Source organism: Serinus canaria, chromosome 14, assembly GCF_022539315.1.
Source record: "Serinus canaria isolate serCan28SL12 chromosome 14, serCan2020, whole genome shotgun sequence".
Classification (NCBI taxonomy): Eukaryota; Metazoa; Chordata; class Aves; order Passeriformes; family Fringillidae; genus Serinus; species Serinus canaria.
This window is the reverse complement of record NC_066328.1, coordinates 1,266,595-1,282,859: the sequence shown is the minus strand read 5'-3', so window position 1 is coordinate 1,282,859 and position 16,265 is coordinate 1,266,595. Positions and strand designations below refer to the sequence as shown.

The 16,265-nt window shown below is 56.7% G+C and overlaps 1 protein-coding gene across 8 annotated transcripts in view; it reads left to right on the top strand.

Annotated features, from left to right (window-relative positions):
• The window catches only part of CAPN15 (calpain 15), a 56,129-nt gene that overhangs the window by 37,375 nt on the left and 2,489 nt on the right, over positions 1-16,265 (top strand). For all 8 annotated transcript variants that reach the window (XM_050980150.1, XM_050980146.1, XM_050980149.1 and 5 more), the window contains 9 exons: positions 4,533-6,021; positions 9,332-9,540; positions 9,775-9,958; positions 12,663-12,886; positions 13,772-13,897; positions 14,495-14,647; positions 14,811-14,972; positions 15,614-15,840; positions 16,030-16,190. In XM_050980150.1, the coding sequence (XP_050836107.1) occupies positions 4,555-6,021; positions 9,332-9,540; positions 9,775-9,958; positions 12,663-12,886; positions 13,772-13,897; positions 14,495-14,647; positions 14,811-14,972; positions 15,614-15,840; positions 16,030-16,190 (2,913 nt within the window). In that variant the 5' untranslated portion in view covers positions 4,533-4,554. The remainder of the gene's footprint in view (positions 1-4,532; positions 6,022-9,331; positions 9,541-9,774; positions 9,959-12,662; positions 12,887-13,771; positions 13,898-14,494; positions 14,648-14,810; positions 14,973-15,613; positions 15,841-16,029; positions 16,191-16,265) is intronic.

The following is a 16,265-nucleotide window of genomic DNA, read 5'->3' as shown; positions in this document are numbered from 1 at the left end:
TATTTACTGCGGGAGAGAAATGAAGGCATAAGTTTTAAGACTTTAGCTGCTCTGGAGGAATTTTATTTAGAGAAACAGCCTGATTGTGTTGCTGTGTGTGATTGACACAAGCTCTTCTAATCCTGTTGCCAGCGTGGGCTCTGCAGCAGAGCCCTGGGATCTCTCACTCCAGTGCCCAGGTCACCTCGAGGTGCTCCCTGGCAGTCCAGGGTGCTTCTGCCCAGGGCTGGTGCCATCTCCTGCCCTGGAGCTCAGCTGCACATCCCACAGCCCTGGCACACCACCAGCTCCCTGCCAGCAGGAAAGATGCAAACTGCAGGTTTTTGGGCTCTTCCCAGTTTCCCACCCTGCCTTGTTCTTTTCTGTTTTGCCCTTCTTCAGAGATGACTTGTGTCCCAGAGGGGGCCCAAAGGTGGTGGCCATCCCTGGGCAGTTTGGTGGCTGTGTAGGAGCCAGGGCTCTGCAGCAGCTGAACACACTGGGCTCAGCAAACTCATCGCTCAGCAGAGCCTGGGGCGGGGATATCACTGTCCTGAAGTGGTTTTGGAAGGTGACCAACTGGAACCTTCTTAATCCCTGGAGCAGTGAGGTTCCCTGGGACCTGATCAGTGTGCTGAAAGCTGCATGCTTGCTAGAGTACTTCCTATATTATTTTTTAAGCATGATAATTACACTGCTGTGATTGCCAAGGTAGGGGCACGCCTGCCAATACGGTGGTGCCTCCTGCCAGCTGATGTCTCCTGCCTTGGATGGGGAGAGCTGCTGTGGTGGGAAGCACAGCCATGTGGATCCATCCCCATCCATGCTTCTGGAGGTGTGGGGTTGTAGCCTTTTACCCGGTCCTTGCACTCCAAGGTGCCCTTTTTGTGTGCCAAAAGAGCCTCCAGCAGCTCTGTGCTGCAGGCTGCGGAGTAGAGCCCTGTGTCACCGTGCTCCCTGTGAAGTGTCCCCCAGGAAAGCCCTCCCGTGGGTGGGTGCTGCCAGGTCCCTGGTTTCAGAGGAGCTCCTCTCCCCCAGGAAGGTGGCAGGCAATGTTTATCTCAGCTGTGCTTGCTGGGGCTGGAGAGTGACTGTGTTAACACGCAGCAGATGGGCCTGGTGAATAGGTGCTGGAGATTACCCTGTTCCCTCATGCAGCCTTGTTGCCTGCTGGGAAAGGAGCCAGAAGGAGAAGTGTGGAGCTTGGACAGGCTGAGGATGGATTTCTCCTTCAGCTGGTTCAGTTTTGGGAGGAGGTTGTTGCTGTGGGACAGAGGCTGCTGCCACAATCCACCATGTTCTGGTACAGGTTGGACGATGTAAAAGGCAGGTTCCAGCCCGGTGCCCACTGGGATCTTTGGAACCTAAATTTAATTCTATTTCAGGCAGGGACTGGAATTGTCCATCAGTCCTAGGCAGGGGTGTGCGGAAAGCAGGCTGCAGGCTGGTGTCCTGCCAGTTGCCAAGGCTGGGGGATTGGTGGCTGGGAACCCAGAACTGTGGGGCACAGCTGAAGGTGTCCCGTGCCCTTTGCCATGCTGAGTGCCTCCCACTCACTTTCAGGGAAAACCGTGTGGCTGCTGGACACCACGATGTGCAACAGAAGGCAGTAGAGTCTCCTGCCAAAACTTGTCACACTGGTGGCCCTGCCACTGCGGGACCTTTGAGGGAAAAGCTGATGGCCCTTCTGGAAGGCTTTTTGGTTTTCCCAAGAAAGTCAAGTCGGTGGAAATCCCAGCAGCAGCTGGACAGTGTTAGGGGCTGACTCCTGTTGCAGGGGGTGAGAAGATGGGACCAGGAGGGGGACAGTGTGATCAGAGAATGTCACAGCTCACCAGGGCCATTTCAGGACACTTCAGTGTCCTGGCTTCCATCTCCCTTCCAACCGCCTGGAGCCTGGATCTCTTGCCCAGCCAAGTGAAATGGTGCTGCCTTCCCTGAGCCTGCAGCTTGCTGCTGATGCCACATCAAGCAGGTCTGGGGATGTGGCTCATCCCAATGTCCCATCATGTGTTACTTCTGTCTTTTAGGTTATCCCAGGTTTTCTCCTTTCTGTGGGAAGGAACAGGGTGATTCCTTCCGCAGTCCTATGGTGGCACTGCTAGAAGCCTTTCCTTGCTGGGTAGGACCATGAGTGTGTGAGGGATGGGCAGGAAGAAGATTGGTGGTTGTTTGTCCCAGTCCACAGAAAGCACTGTGGCATCCACGTTTTGGGTGGATTTTTTGGAGCCGGTGCTGTCCTGCACTGTGTACACAGCATGGAGGAGGCTGGAGATGGATGGCACAGATTGCAGACAGCCTTCTCTTGCCTTTTGCTGATGCCTGTGGTTTGCTGAACCTCCCCAGGAAGACAAATGGATGTAACAGGATCACGGTGGCCTTCATGGCCCCATTGGCTGCTGGAGCCGGGCAGCAGCTCCTTCCCTTCCTCTGCCTGAGGAATGATCTCCCTTTCAGATGTTGTGGACATGGTGCTGCCACAGGGGAGAGGGATGTACAGTGGCTCCCAGCTGTAGGACTTGAGGCAGAAAAATCAATGTTTATATTTCTCTTAGCTGGGAATAACTCCAGTAAATAAAACACCTTGCAGAGTTCAAATGATACAGGCACCATATATGAACCAGAATGAATTTTCTAGCTCTCTCTTGCAATAAAATGGATTTCTTGATTTCAGGCTTTATTTAGAGAAGCGTTTGATTTAAGAAGGGAGTTGAAGGTTATATCTGATCTCTGTGATGTGGAGCTGCTCTTCCAGTGGCTGTGGAGCGTGGTGTGGAAATGTGGTTGGATTGCTGCTGCTGCTGGAGTGTTCCCAGAGAGTTTCTCGTGTACCAGCCAAAGGGAGGGTCACTTCCCTCCTCCCCAGGGGGGGTTCTGGCTGCATCCTCTGCCCCTTCAGACCTCGCTGCTGCATTGCAGTCTGCTCAGAGCCTTGGGAAGCTGTGTGTGCAGGTGCTGCAGCTTGGGATTCTGGAGGCCAGCCAGGACCCAGTTCCTTTCACAGGCTGCACCAGCGTCTCGGAGCTGTCTGTGCCTGCCATTTATGGGATTAAACACCCTCCTCCCCTTTGTTCCAGCCAGTGGGGTGCTTGAACTTGGTTGTTATAGGGATGCTGGAAAGGGAGCTAGTGGTGAGTCCACTGAGGTGCTGCTCCCATGACTTGGGCTGCTCTTGGTCTCTGGAGGTCTGACTTTGCTCTTCCTGGGAAGAGCTGAGGGCATGGGATGGGCTTTGAGGCTTCTTCTGCACAACTGGCCCTGTCTGTGGTCTCAGGCAAGCAGAGCTGGGTGGAAGGGCTTGGAAGGGGCCTGCTCTGCTGGAGAGAGGCGCAGCTGACCTGGAGCTGGGGTTTGAGATTGGATTTATGACTTGGCCACCTTATCTGGGAGCAGGAGTGCATGGAGGGAGGACTCCAGGCTCCCAGTGCATGCTCAAATGAGGGAGAGCTGGTTTGTCCTTGTGTGAAGGAGGAGGAAGCAGAAAACTCTGCTTTAGCCCCACCTTTGCTCCAAGCTGCAGGAAATGACCTCAAGCAGGGGACAAAGGGCACCATGCAGGGCTGTTCTCAGTGTGAATGCACGCATGGCAGCCTGAAAGCACCAGGAGGGCTGCACTGGGGGAATGCTGTTCCCTGCAACCCAGGGATTGCCGTGCTCCATGGAGCTGCTGCTGCTGCACTCCTGGAATTGAACCTGCCTAGAAAACAGAGTTGTGACTTCTGCCCTAGGACAAGGTGGTTCTGTCGTGTGTTGGACCCATTCTCCCATCTGGGTTTCAGGCATTCCCACGCAGCATTGGAGGTTGAAACCAAGGACTGTGCAGCCAGAAGGGCATTATGGCCTCTACTTACAGATAAGTGGGTAAGCGGCTGGAGCTGGGACATGGTGCTCCTCTTTGCCGAGCTTGGAAGCTGCTGGTGAGCTATCCTGGCACTGGTGCACCATAGAGCTGCTGCTCCCAGGCTGACGGGGCCAGGCTTCCAGTCCCAAAACCTACAGCCAGGTAGAAGCACCCCTGCACACCAAAGCCTGCCTTCCTTGGCTTGGTGGTGTCTGGTGGGATAACACAGTTATCCCAGTGTGGGTAAGTGGTGTGGAGCTGAAAGGAGAGGAGGGATACGGGAACAGAAAGTGGTGGGGTGGAGCAGTGAAGGAGAAAAGAGTTGATGCTGGAACAGCAAGAAGGCAGAGCAGGGTGTCACCTCCTCCCAAGAGTTCCAAACGACCTGCAGACACACAGAGTTGCCAGGGTTGGGCACAGAGATGTTTTTTGCTTACCAGGGCACAATCCCACTGTGAGAATGGGGTCAGTGGGTGCTGGGCTGCTTCTTTTGCCCTTCCTGGAGTGTTTTGGATGGAAGCCAATGCATTGCCATGCACCTGGAGAATTTGTCAGTGCCAGAGGAGCAAGTGCCAATAGAGCAGTGACTGGATTGATGGTTGTTCCCTTCCTGGAAGCAAGGTCCTGACCATGCCAGCCCAGGAAACACATGGTACCTCTGCCTATTGGGTGGCCTTGGCCTCAGCCTAACGCTGTGTCTTCTTTCTTGCAGCCATTCCCACTCTCCTGGCTCCATGGCTGCCGTCCGCGAGTGGTCCTGCACGCGCTGCACCTTCCTGAACCCCGTGGGCCAGCGGCAGTGCTCCATCTGCGAGGCCCCCCGCCAGAAGCCCGACCTCAACCACATCCTGCGGCTCAGCGTGGAGGAACAGAAGTGGGCCTGTGCCCGCTGCACCTTCAGGAACTTTCTGGGCAAGGAAACCTGTGAGGTGTGTGGCTTCACCCCAGAGCCGGGACCCAGCGGCTCCCCCTTGCCTGTCATCAACGGCATCTTGCCCAAGCCTGCAGTGCTGATGGAGCCCAAGGGCACGTCCAAGGAGGAGGCTGCCAAGGCAGAAAGCAGCAGCGAGGACTCAGAGGGGAAGAGCCCCGATGAAGCAGAGCTGGAGAGCGGCTGGGCTTGCCAGCGCTGCACCCTGCACAACACGCCCGTGGCCAACTCCTGCTCCGCCTGTGGTGGCCCACGCAAGCTCTCCCTGCCCAAAATCCCACCAGAGGCGCTGGTCGTCCCTGAAGTCATCACCCCGGCTGGATTCCACATGGCCCCCTCCACCCCGCAGCCTTCAGTCTCCGCAGAGATCTCTGATGGTGATGCCGTGGCCACCCCGGGCCAGGTGGCTATGGAACAAGAGATCCAGAAGATCCCAGCCTTCAGCCCTTTCTCCCCAGGGCTCCAGAACAACCCTGTGCCCCGAAGCCGGCGGGAGGTGCCCCCACAGCTGCAGATGCCGGTCCCCGAAGGCTCCCAGCCCGTGGCCACGGGCGCCATGGGGCAGAAGGGCTCTCCCCAAGGTCAGGCCAGGGCCGCCCCTACCGCACGCTTCCCCGACCTGCTGTCCAACAAACGGCTGAGCGTGCTGGAGGAGGAGATGGAGGTCAGTCCGTCCCACTGGAAGTGCAGCTCCTGCTCCCTGCTCAACTCCGCCGGGGCCAGCAAGTGCGAGGTTTGCAGCACCCAAAAAGGCAGCGACACCATCAACCTGGTGGGGGACTCCGTGAGATTCACCCCGTGCAGCCCCTCCAGCCCCGACTTCACCACCTGGTCCTGTTCCAAGTGCACCCTCAAGAACCCCACGCAGGCCCAGAAGTGCAAGGTGTGCGGCTCCTCCAAGCTGCACGGCTTCCAGGAGCACGGGGGGCCGCCGGGCGAGCCGGCGCCGCGCTGCCCCGACTGCGACAGGGCCGGCTGCTCCTGCGGCACCAAGGCCCCGTCGGCGCGCAAGGTGGCCCGGCTGTTCCCAGCCCCATCGCCCGGCGCACAGGACAGGCCGGGCCAGTGGGCCTGCCCCGCCTGCACCCTGCTCAACGAGGTGAAGGCCAAGCACTGCGCAGCCTGCCACACCCCCCAGCAGTACGTGGCCCAGCACAAGGGCCTCAAGCCCCTCAAGAGGAGGGAGAGCATGCATGTGGAGAAGAGGAGGCAAACAGATGAGGGTGAGGCCAAAGCCCTGTGGGAAAACATCGTGACCTTCTGCCGGGAGGTGAGTGCTTGCTTGTTCCTGCCTCCCCCATAGGTCTAGGGCAGCACCTTCCATGCCTTGGGCTCCAGGGATCTTCCCTTGCAACAGCTGTGTGCTGTTAGCACTGAAATGTCATATTTTGGTGCAGAATGATCTCCAGCCCACACAGCCCACTCCTGGTGCAAGGCTGAGGAAGTCTAAAACCTAGTGCTAAACCTGTTAACTCTAAAACCCAATGGTATTTTAAATCAGTGAGAGAAAACTTCTGGGATGAAGGGTACATCCTTAGGTGGTCTGTCCATCTCTTTCCAGTGTCTCCTTCCAGTGTCTAGTGGTGGGAAAGGCAGGGAGTGTGCCCAGGTTTGCTGGTGGCACTGCTGTCTATGGATGCAGGAAATCTGGGATGCAGCAAGCAGAGGCTCAGGATGAGAGGACAGGCAGGGGAACTGCTGCCACTGCCAGGAGCTGCAGGTGTTTCAGAACTGTGGGCTGGGCCTTGGCTTTCTTGGTTTGGGTGTTGCAAATGCAGAGGTACAGCACAAATGGCTCCCCTTGTTCTGGGCAGGCAGCTGAGCTGGAGCTGTGGCTGTAGGCTGGCTCTAGTTGAAGGTCTCAGGAGTACGTGCCAACACACACCTTCCCACTGTGAGGTATCTGGTCCAGTCAGTTGGGTTTCAGCCTCTAACACCACTCTGTTGGCCTCATTTTTTTTTTTCCCGGTATGGCATTAAAAGCTCCTGTGAATGCTGCTTTCTCTGGCCTCCTTCTGGGGGAAGCCTCCAGCTCTTCTGGACCAGATGGAGAGGGAGTTGCAGTCCCATTTTGACGTACAAACAAGGCTTTTCCTGCCTGGTCTGGGGATCGTGTCCATTTCTGTGCCTCCACTGTACAGTCCAGGGAACAGAGATGTTTGGCTCGGAGGGGAAGCTCTGAGAATGATCTTGTTTGGGCTTGTGTTTTTTTTAAATTGCTGTGTGTCCTTCCTAACAGGCGTGGGTGTCTTTATACCAGAGACCCAGATTCTGCTTATCCCCATCTTTTAAGCAAGTGAATAGCCTCTTTTGTAGGCAGGGAACATCTGTTCCATCAGGAATCAGGCCTGAAGGATGAATCGTGCTGGTGGCCAGGCCGAATTAGCAGCATGGCTCTGCCAGGAAGGGGAGCCTGCCTTGCCCTGTCCCACAGCGCTCGGCCAGAGCCTTGGCTGAGCCTGTTGTGCTCCTTAACCCACCCATAATGGGCTGAGAGATCTCCCAAAAATCCCCCTCCAGCCCAGCCCCAGCTGTCTCTAAAGCTGTTTAGGTGTGGGATTAGGCCTGGCAGCAGTGGAGGGATGATGTTGTTCCTGTCCCTGTGCTCCCAGTGCTCCTGCTCAGGCTGGCAGGGGAGGTCCCTGCGAGCTCCCTGCTGCCCAGGGAGCCTGAACTCTGCCCAGGCTGCTCAGCCTTGCCCTGGAGGAGCCAGGCTGGCCGAGTTCTCCTCCGTCTGTTGTTCCTCTGCCCCACGTCATGTGGAGCAGCCCCTCTTGCTGCTCCCTGCCAGCATTTCTGCTCAAGCTCCTGCTGTGGGTTTTCCTTCCTCTGCTATTCCAGGGATGCCTTTTCCCACTCTTCTCAGTGTGTGGTCCCTATTTTAGCTTTACCCTTTCTCTTCTGTTGCGGAGCAGTGCAGAGCTGACCTCTTCACTGGAATCATGGAATTATAATGGTTTGGGATGGAAGGGATCTTGAAGCTCATCTAGTTCCAACCCTGCCAACCCACCTCACCTTCCACCACACCAGGTTACTCCAGGTCCTGTAAAGACTGGCCTTGAACACTTCCACAGATGGGGCAGCCACAGCGTCCCTGGGCAGCCTGTGCCAGGACCTCCCCACCCTCTCAGGGAAGAATTTTTTCCCAGTACCCAGTCTAAATTTCTCCCCTTTCAGTTTAAAACTTTTCCCTTGTCCCATCACTGCTTGTCCATGTGAAAAATTGCTTTCCCTCTTACTAATAAGCCCCCTTTAGGCACTGGAAGGTGCTCTGAGGTCTTCATGGAACGTTTTCCAGGTGAGCACCCCCCAGCTCTCAGCCTGGCTCCAGAGGAGAGGGGATCCTGCCCACAGAGCATCTCCACAGAGTCCCCTGGACCTGTTCTGACAGATCCACATATTTCTTATGCTGCGTCCTCCAGAGATGGACAAAACTGGGGTCCCACAAGGGCAGACCAGAGGGGGAGAATCCTCTCCCTCGTGTCCTCATAGCCCTGCACAGCAAGTTCCTGCAGAGCCCAGAGATCCATGTGCAGGGATGGGTCACGTCTAGGTCCCCAGCCAGGCTGTGACTGAGGCTGCTGGAATGGTGGCTGCTCCTCAGCTGCACGGGGCAGATGCTCCCCTGAGAGAGCAGGACAGGTATTAGCTAAAAAACACCCTCCTGCAAAAGAGGAGCTGGAGTTGCTGATTGGGGCAGCAAAGGAAGCATTCAGGTAGGATTGCCACAAAAGAGAAGGTCAACTACTAATTGGGTGTGCGTAAAGCTAATTTAAATCAGAGCCAGCTTTTGTTGAAAGAATTTAATTTAATTTAATTAACAATAACAAAGAAACACCTGCTCTCATTTCACCCTGTGTTAGACTGAAAAAGCCACCCTTCTCCACTTGGTGAAGTTCTGTGCTTCCATCCCTGTAGTTAATCCCTATGGGATTACCTGCCCTTCCACCCATCCTATTTATTTATGACGCAGCAGCTATTGCAGGAGGGCTGGGATGTGGGATACCCTCACTCTGAAATTGCTTGCCTGGTTGTGGTCTGGCTGAATGCAATTGCAAAAGCTGCCCCTCCCATCTCCCATGGATGTGCCTGGGGGTGGCACAGGGCTGCCAAGCCCAGCGTGTCCCCTTTGGGGCAGGGACGAGGCTGGGTTGAGGTGTGTTTGCGTGCCAGGTGGCTCCTGGAAGCCTTGCTGTTTGCAGGCTTTGCTGCTTGTGGAGGCAGCCAAGGCCCCCCACAGCCCAGCTTTTAGCACCAGCACAAAGTGTGAGACGGTCCCTGCCCAGGGAGGCTTCTGTGAAACAGAAAAAGGCAGATTGGAGTCACAGCCCGGAGTTTGAAACCAGAGAGGTGAGCCTGAGGCAAGGCTGAATGCTGGACCTGAAGCACAAAAAGCGTCTCTGCTGCTGCCAGCAGACACCAGCATAGTCCTGCCCCCCTGCAGGGCTGGGAAGGGACTGCCTGGGCCCGGCAGGAGGGCTGGAGGCTCTGCTGTCTCTCAGGGGCCAGTGGGAGGCTCTCCAGGCCCCCCAGTCCCAAGTGGCTCCAACTGATGCTCTCCTTGCCTTTTGCCCTCACAGAACAAAGTCAATTTTGTGGACGACAGCTTCCCCCCCGGGCCCAAGTCGGTGGGGTTCCCGGAAGGGGACAGCGTGCAGCAGCGGGTGAAGCAGTGGCTGCGGCCCCACGAGATCAACTGCAGCATCTTCAAGGAGCGCTCGGTGAAATGGTCGGTGTTCCGCACGCCGCGGCCCTCGGACATCCTGCAGGGACTGCTGGGGAACTGCTGGTAGGGTCGAGTGAGCCGGGCTGACACCCTCCCACCCCTTCCTTCTTTCCCCCCTCTTCCTCCAGCTCCAGCTCAGCCCCCTCAGCCCTACTCAAACCCCTTTATGCCCCCAGGCTGTAGCCCATGCTCTGCCTCACCCCCTCCCAGCGCTGCGTGGCCGGGCGGCTCGTGCTGCCTGCCTGTGCTGCCTGCCCGTGTCCCTGCCGCGCTGAGGCCACCCCGCCTGCCCGGCAGGTTCCTGAGCGCCCTGGCCGTGCTGGCCGAGCGGCCCGAGCTGGTGGAGAGGGTGATGATCACCAGGACACTGTGCCCCGAGGGCGCCTACCAGGTGCGGCTGTGCAAGGACGGCACGTGGACCACGGTGCTGGTGGATGACATGCTGCCCTGCGACGAGTGCGGCTACCTGCTTTTCTCCCAGGTCAGTGCCACGGGGGACGACGGGGGGTAGGCAGTGCTCCAGGGCTCAGGGAGGCTCATCCCAGGCACTCCCAGGAGAGGCAGTGGGAAGAGGCACTGCTGGGGTTCATATGAGGCTCCTACTTTGTGCTGCATTTGGAGTCATAGAGACAATAAGGTTGGAAAAGGCTCCAAAGATCATAAAGTCCAGCCACTGATCAAATACCCCTTGCTCACTAAACCATTCCCCAAAGTGCCACATTGACTTGTTTTTTGAATGTTCCCAGGGATGGTGACTCCCAGAGTGCCCTGGACAGCCCATTCCAATGCCTGACCACCTTTCATTAAGGAATTTTCCCAATATCAAAGCTAAACCTCCCGTGGTGCAACTTGAGGCTGTTTCCTCTTGTCCTGTCCCTGTTCCCTGGGAGCACAGCCCGACCCATCCAGCTGCCCCTCCCGTCAGGGAGTTGTGTGGAGCCACAAGGTCCCCCCTGAGCCTCTTTTTCTCCAGGCTGAGCCCCTTTCCAGCGCCCTCAGCCACTCCTGGTGCTCCAGCCCCTTCCCAGCTCCATTCCCTTCTCTGGACACATTCCAGCCCCTCAATGTCATGCCAGGTGCCATTGACCTTCTTGCCCACCTGGGCACATCTGACTCACGTTCAGCTGCTGCCAAGCAGCACTCCCAGGTCCTTTCCCAGCAGGTACTTCCCAGCTGCCCCAGGCCTGGAGCTGCTGGGGCATGCTGTGACACAAATGAAGATCCAGCACTGGTTGCACCCTGTTTGCAGCTCAGGACACTGCTCTTTACTCTGTGTCCTCAAGACAGCTGAACTCTTTGAAGCCATAATATCAGTTTATTTAGACTCCTTTTGGCATTTCTGAGGCTGCAGTGAAGTTTCGTTTACAGTTGGTTTTCCCTCACTCCTTGCAACACAGCCACTTCACTTGCAGGGAAAGCCACCCTTAAAGTGTTTTTCTTCATATAGAAGGAAAACACTTTAACCTGTGTTTTGCACTGTGAGGGACTGAGGGAAAGCTGTTTCTTTCCTCTGAGGGGAGGTCTGGCACCTTGGCTGTGCCAGGGAGGGTCTGTGGAGAAGGAGGGGGTGGCACATGGAGCAGCCTGTTCTGAGCCAGTGCCCAGTTGCTCTGAGCACGCTGGGGTGGCATCTGCTTGGGTCACTGGAGCTCCCTCAGCCCCTCCAGGACATTGCTCTGCCCTGCCCTGCCTGCCAGGCCCAGGGGCTCTTGCTGGGATCATGTCCATGAAGGAGACTGAGAACGTCTCTATTGAAACTCAGGGGGCAAAATCTGCCAAAGAAAACAAAGTGCCACTGTCAGGAGGAGACAGGGACTGGGACTGCTGGCTTGGAGTTCCTTCTGCAAATCCAGTCCTCTGGGTTTTGACACAGCCATGTCAGGACAGGACTCAAACTTCAGAGAAGTGAAGAAGGAGTTTGTGTCTACATTCTGCCTCTCAGCAGACAGAGGATACAGGTGCATTTCTATGTTTCAGCATAAGATTTACCTGTCTTGGTTTTTACCTTTTCTTTCAATCTTTCATGAATTTCAAGTCTGCTTTTGGACCTTTTTTAAGACTGGAGGTTTTCACATGGGCTGGACTTGCCTTGCCTCTGTTTCCAGGGGCATCTGAATCATGATGAGATTTTTCTGCTGAGTGTTCAGCTGTGGGAGCTGAGCTGGATGTGGGGGATATAAAAGGAAAATCAGAGTTTTAAAAATAAAAGGAAGTCAGGCTCTTATCCGAGCTCCCTGGCTGTGGTTCAGGCAGAAATAAACAACATGGATTTTGTTGAGTAAGGGACCCAAAAACCAGCAAAAAGCACTTTTAAGCTCTCCTTATCCATCAGAAAGAAATCTTCACTGCCCTCCTTCCCTCTGCCAGCTCTTGGCTGCCACCTGTGAGTCACACGGGCACAATGTACCAGTGATTTTCCCTGCTGCTCTCCAAGCACCGGATACCAAACCCCATTTGATGGGAAAAAAACTTGAATCTTGTAATTAGGCCTTGTAGTTACTCCCTGTGCTGGAGTAGAGGACTTTGCCAGTCCAAGTTTTGGAGTTTGTCCTTGAAGCAGTGTCTGTGTTGCCTGCGTGGAATCCAGTCAGTCCTGTGGCCGGGTGTGTTCTGGGGAACCTCCTCTGCCAAAGGGGTGCTGGTTTGGGTTTGCAGAGGTGTGTGAGTTAAAGGCAGCTGTTCCAGATGTGCTCCACATCACAGAATCCTAAATGTCCTGAATGGGAAGGGACCCACAAGGATCATGAGTCCAACTCCTGGCCCTGCACAAACACCCCAACAATCCCACCTTGTGCCTGAGAGTGTTGTCCAAATGCTCCTTGAGCTCTGGGAGCCTTGGTGTCCTCTTCCATTATTAAATGGTTCTAACTTCAGGTTGAAGTGGACAGAAGGGGCTCAGGGTGGCCACCCCCCCTGCCAGCCTGATTGCTGGGCACCCCAGGGTACAGCTCTGTCAGCACCCAGGTCTCTTGGGTGTTCATTCCAGGACTTCTTCCCAGGGGCAATTGAACTTGGCAAAGAAAACACTGAGCAAAGAGCGAACAAGTCCCGCTTGGCCAAGGGGGCCAGCGCCTGGCATGGCCTTGCTGCAGCTGCCCCTCCAGCCAGGATGGTGGGTAGGGATGGATGTGGGGGCTGTCCCACCTCCTGCCCAGGGGGTGACGTGTCCCTCCCTGTCTCTGCAGGCCCAGAGGAAGCAGCTGTGGGTGGCCCTCATTGAGAAGGCTCTGGCCAAGCTGCATGGCTCGTACTTCGCCCTGCAGGCCGGGCGCGCCATCGAGGGGCTGGCCACGCTCACGGGGGCGCCCTGCGAGAGCCTGATGCTGCAGGTCAGCTCCACCAACCCCCGCGAGGAGCCCATCGACACCGACCTCATCTGGGCCAAAATGCTCAGCTCTAAGGAGGCTGGGTAAGATGAGGCAGGAGCAGGGACGCTGCAGAGGGGCATGAGGGGGAACATTCTTGTCTTTAGAGGCTCAGGAGAGGGGTCACTGCATTAGCTGGGGTGGGGTCCACCACCCGTGCCACTCATCTGGAGCATGGGTGGAGCTCCCACTCGAAGTTCTAAGAAAGTATTTCTCCTGTGATTCTCATATGAAATTAAGAGCCTGGTGCACTTCCACTGCATGTCACTGCTGTCTTGCAGGAGTTAGGAAGTGGCACTGAGCCCACTTGCTTTGCTTTGAGCTTTTCTGTTGTGTGAATGCTTGACCCTGCGTGTGTCTCCCACCCATATGTGACATCTTTGCTAATGACACCGGGCTAGCACTGGTCTAGAGGGGGCACAGCCAAAGCAGAGACCTCCTGCTCATCACTTGGGCAGGAGGGCAGCTGGGTTGGCTGAAGGCTGGGGTATGGGGCCACACGGATGGGTAGCTCCCAGCACATGGTGTCCCCATAAACCTGACTGCTGCAGACCTCCTGCCCCAAATAGCGTCCTCATCCCTGCCAACTTGTCTAGCTGATGGATTACCTGCTTTTCTCTGTGGCTCTCTGCCAGCCAGCAGAAGTGGCAGGACCCTGGGGCCTGGTAGAAATCAGGGGAGGTTTGGGGCAAAGCTCCCCAGTGCAAAGCAGCTCTCCTTGGAGCCTGGGCTCAGCATGCACATGGGCAAGGGGGGGGAGCTATGGCCAGCAGGGGTGGCACTACCTGGGGAGTGTTGCTGATCCCAGCAGTGTTGTTGCAGAGTGGGATCATCCAGGAGCCTCCTGGGAGGAAGCTGTCCCATGCCTTGAGTGGCAAGGATGAGCTTCCCCCAGGCCAGGCTGATCAGGGTTTGCTGTGCCCGTGCAGGTTCCTCATGGGCGCGTCCTGTGGCGGGGGCAACATGAAGGTGGATGATGTGGCCTACGAGAGCATGGGGCTCCGGCCCCGGCACGCCTACTCCATCCTGGATGTGCGAGATGTCCAGGGCTTCAGGTGAGCTCAGCCTGGACCCTACCATGCCACTGCAGCTGCTCCTGCCTGCAGACCCACCAGAAAACCTGGGGATGGATAACTGAGGGCATGGTGAACAGGACTCTGGGGACTCTTTGGAGTCCCATCCTCATGGCCAGCAAGGATGACACCATCCTGGGGTGTCACATAAATGTTGTTATCATATGAGCTGTCCTTGCCTGGTGCTGGCTCCATGTCCTGGAGTGGAATGTTTGACCTGGTCTCACAAGACACAGAGGACTGAGTTGAGCTGTCACTTCGGTGAGGTGCTCAGAGCATATTGCTCATCTTTGAATGGAGGGGGGATAGAAATGGGTGCCACCCTGCAGCTGGGCTGCTATAGGAAGCTGTATTTTCAGCCATGGCACTCTCAGCAGCCTCTCCCCTGCTGAGCATTTTTGGGCAGGGAAGGGCAGAGGGAGCAGCAGCAGGAGCAGAGCTGCAGGACAGGGACATCTGGGGCCAGGATGTGGGTGATACATTAGTTCTGGGATGCTGTGAGAGCTTTGGAGTCACAGGGTGACCCCAGGCTGGGTCTCTCCTCCCTCCTGGGTCTCTCACACTTTTCTCCTTCCCCAGGTTACTGCGTCTCCGGAATCCCTGGGGCCGCTTCTCCTGGAACGGCAGCTGGTCGGACGAGTGGCCGCATTGGCCGCTCCCCCTGCGCCACGACCTGATGCCCCACGGCAGCAGCGAGGGCGTCTTCTGGATGGAATACAGCGACTTCATCAAGTATGGCACGGCCAGAGCACAGCTGTGGGGCGGGGAACGGGGCAGTGATGGAAAACGGGACATGGAGTCATGATGGGGCAGGCAGGACCGGTCATCCCTAGGGAATGTGGGTGTCCTGCAGCATGCAGTGTGCCCATCAGGACTGAGCCCGGCTTCCCCACAGGTATTTTGACTCCGTGGATATCTGCAAGCTCCATTCGGACTGGCACGAGGTGCGTGTGCAGGGCATGTTCCCCAACAAGGCCAACGGGCCAGTGACAGTGACGTCACTGACGGTGTTGGAGCGCGCAGCTCTGGAGTTTGCCCTCTTCCAGGAGGGCAGCAGGTGAGCTGGGCAGGGCAGTGAAACGAGGGGGGCTCAAGCTTGGAGAAAAGGAGGCTCAGGGGGATCTTGTGGCTCTGCACAACTCCCTGATAGAGGGTGCAGCCACGTGGGGGTCAGGCTCTGCTTTCAGACAGGACAAGGGTAAAGGGCCTCAAGTTGCACCAGGGGAGGTTTAGCTTGGATATTGGGGAAATTTCTTCACTGAAAGGGTAGTCAGGCCCTGGAACAGCTGCCCAGGGCAGTGATGGAGTCCCCATTCCTGGAAGGATTTAAAAATCTTACGGATGTGGCACTTGGGAACATGGGTTAGTGGTGACCTTGGCAGTGCTGGGTTAATGGTTGGTTAATGGTCTTGATGATCTTAGAGGACTTTCCCAACATTAATGATTCCACAATTCTGTGGTTCTGTGGGCCCAAAAGAAATCCAAACACGTTGGCATCTCACTACATGGCATCCCCCGGGTCACAGAGCTCAGGGACGGGCCCCCATCACCATCTCTCCAAATCCTGGGAACTGCTCATGTTTAGCTGAAACCCAATTCCTGAATGCAGGGCTGGTTCTTGGGGCAGTGTGGGATATCCCTTCCCTGGAACTGCTTCCTGTGTCCTGGGTGACATGTGACCCTTCCTTCCTGGCACAGGAGGTCAGACACAGTGGACAGTCACTTGCTGGACTTGTGCATCATGGTTTTCCGGGCCACCTTTACCAGTGGGAACAAGCTGAGCCTGGGCCGGCTGATGGCCCACAGCAAACGAGCCGTCAAGAAGTTCGTCAACTGCGACGTGATGCTGGAGCCGGGCGAGTACGCCGTCGTGTGCTGTGCCTTCAACCACTGGAGCACTGCCCTGGCCAGCCCTGCTGTCCAGGGTGAGGGCATGGAGGGGCCCTGGGGGAGGGAGAGGTGCCAAAGCTCTCGGTCCTCCTCATGGGGACCTTCTTGAGGGTGGAGGTTGCCTGTTGCACGTTACACATGCATCAACCCAGGAGCACCATGCTCTGGGGATTGTGGGCTCGGTGACAGTTCCCTGATCCCCATTCCTCTGGGTGTCTCTGCAGCTTCCAGTCCCACTAGCAGCCGACCAGCCACTGATTATTCCAGCTACATCCTGGCTATCTACAGCTCCCGCCTGGTGATGGTGGAGCAGGTGGAGGCACAGCCCACCACGCTGGCAGATGCCATCATCCTGCTGACCGAGAACAAGGGCGAGCGCCACGAGGTGGGTGGGGGGCACAGGATGGGGGCTGCAGTGGGGAGGGGGTGATGCTGCCAGAGGGAGCCTGGTCCTGTGGGG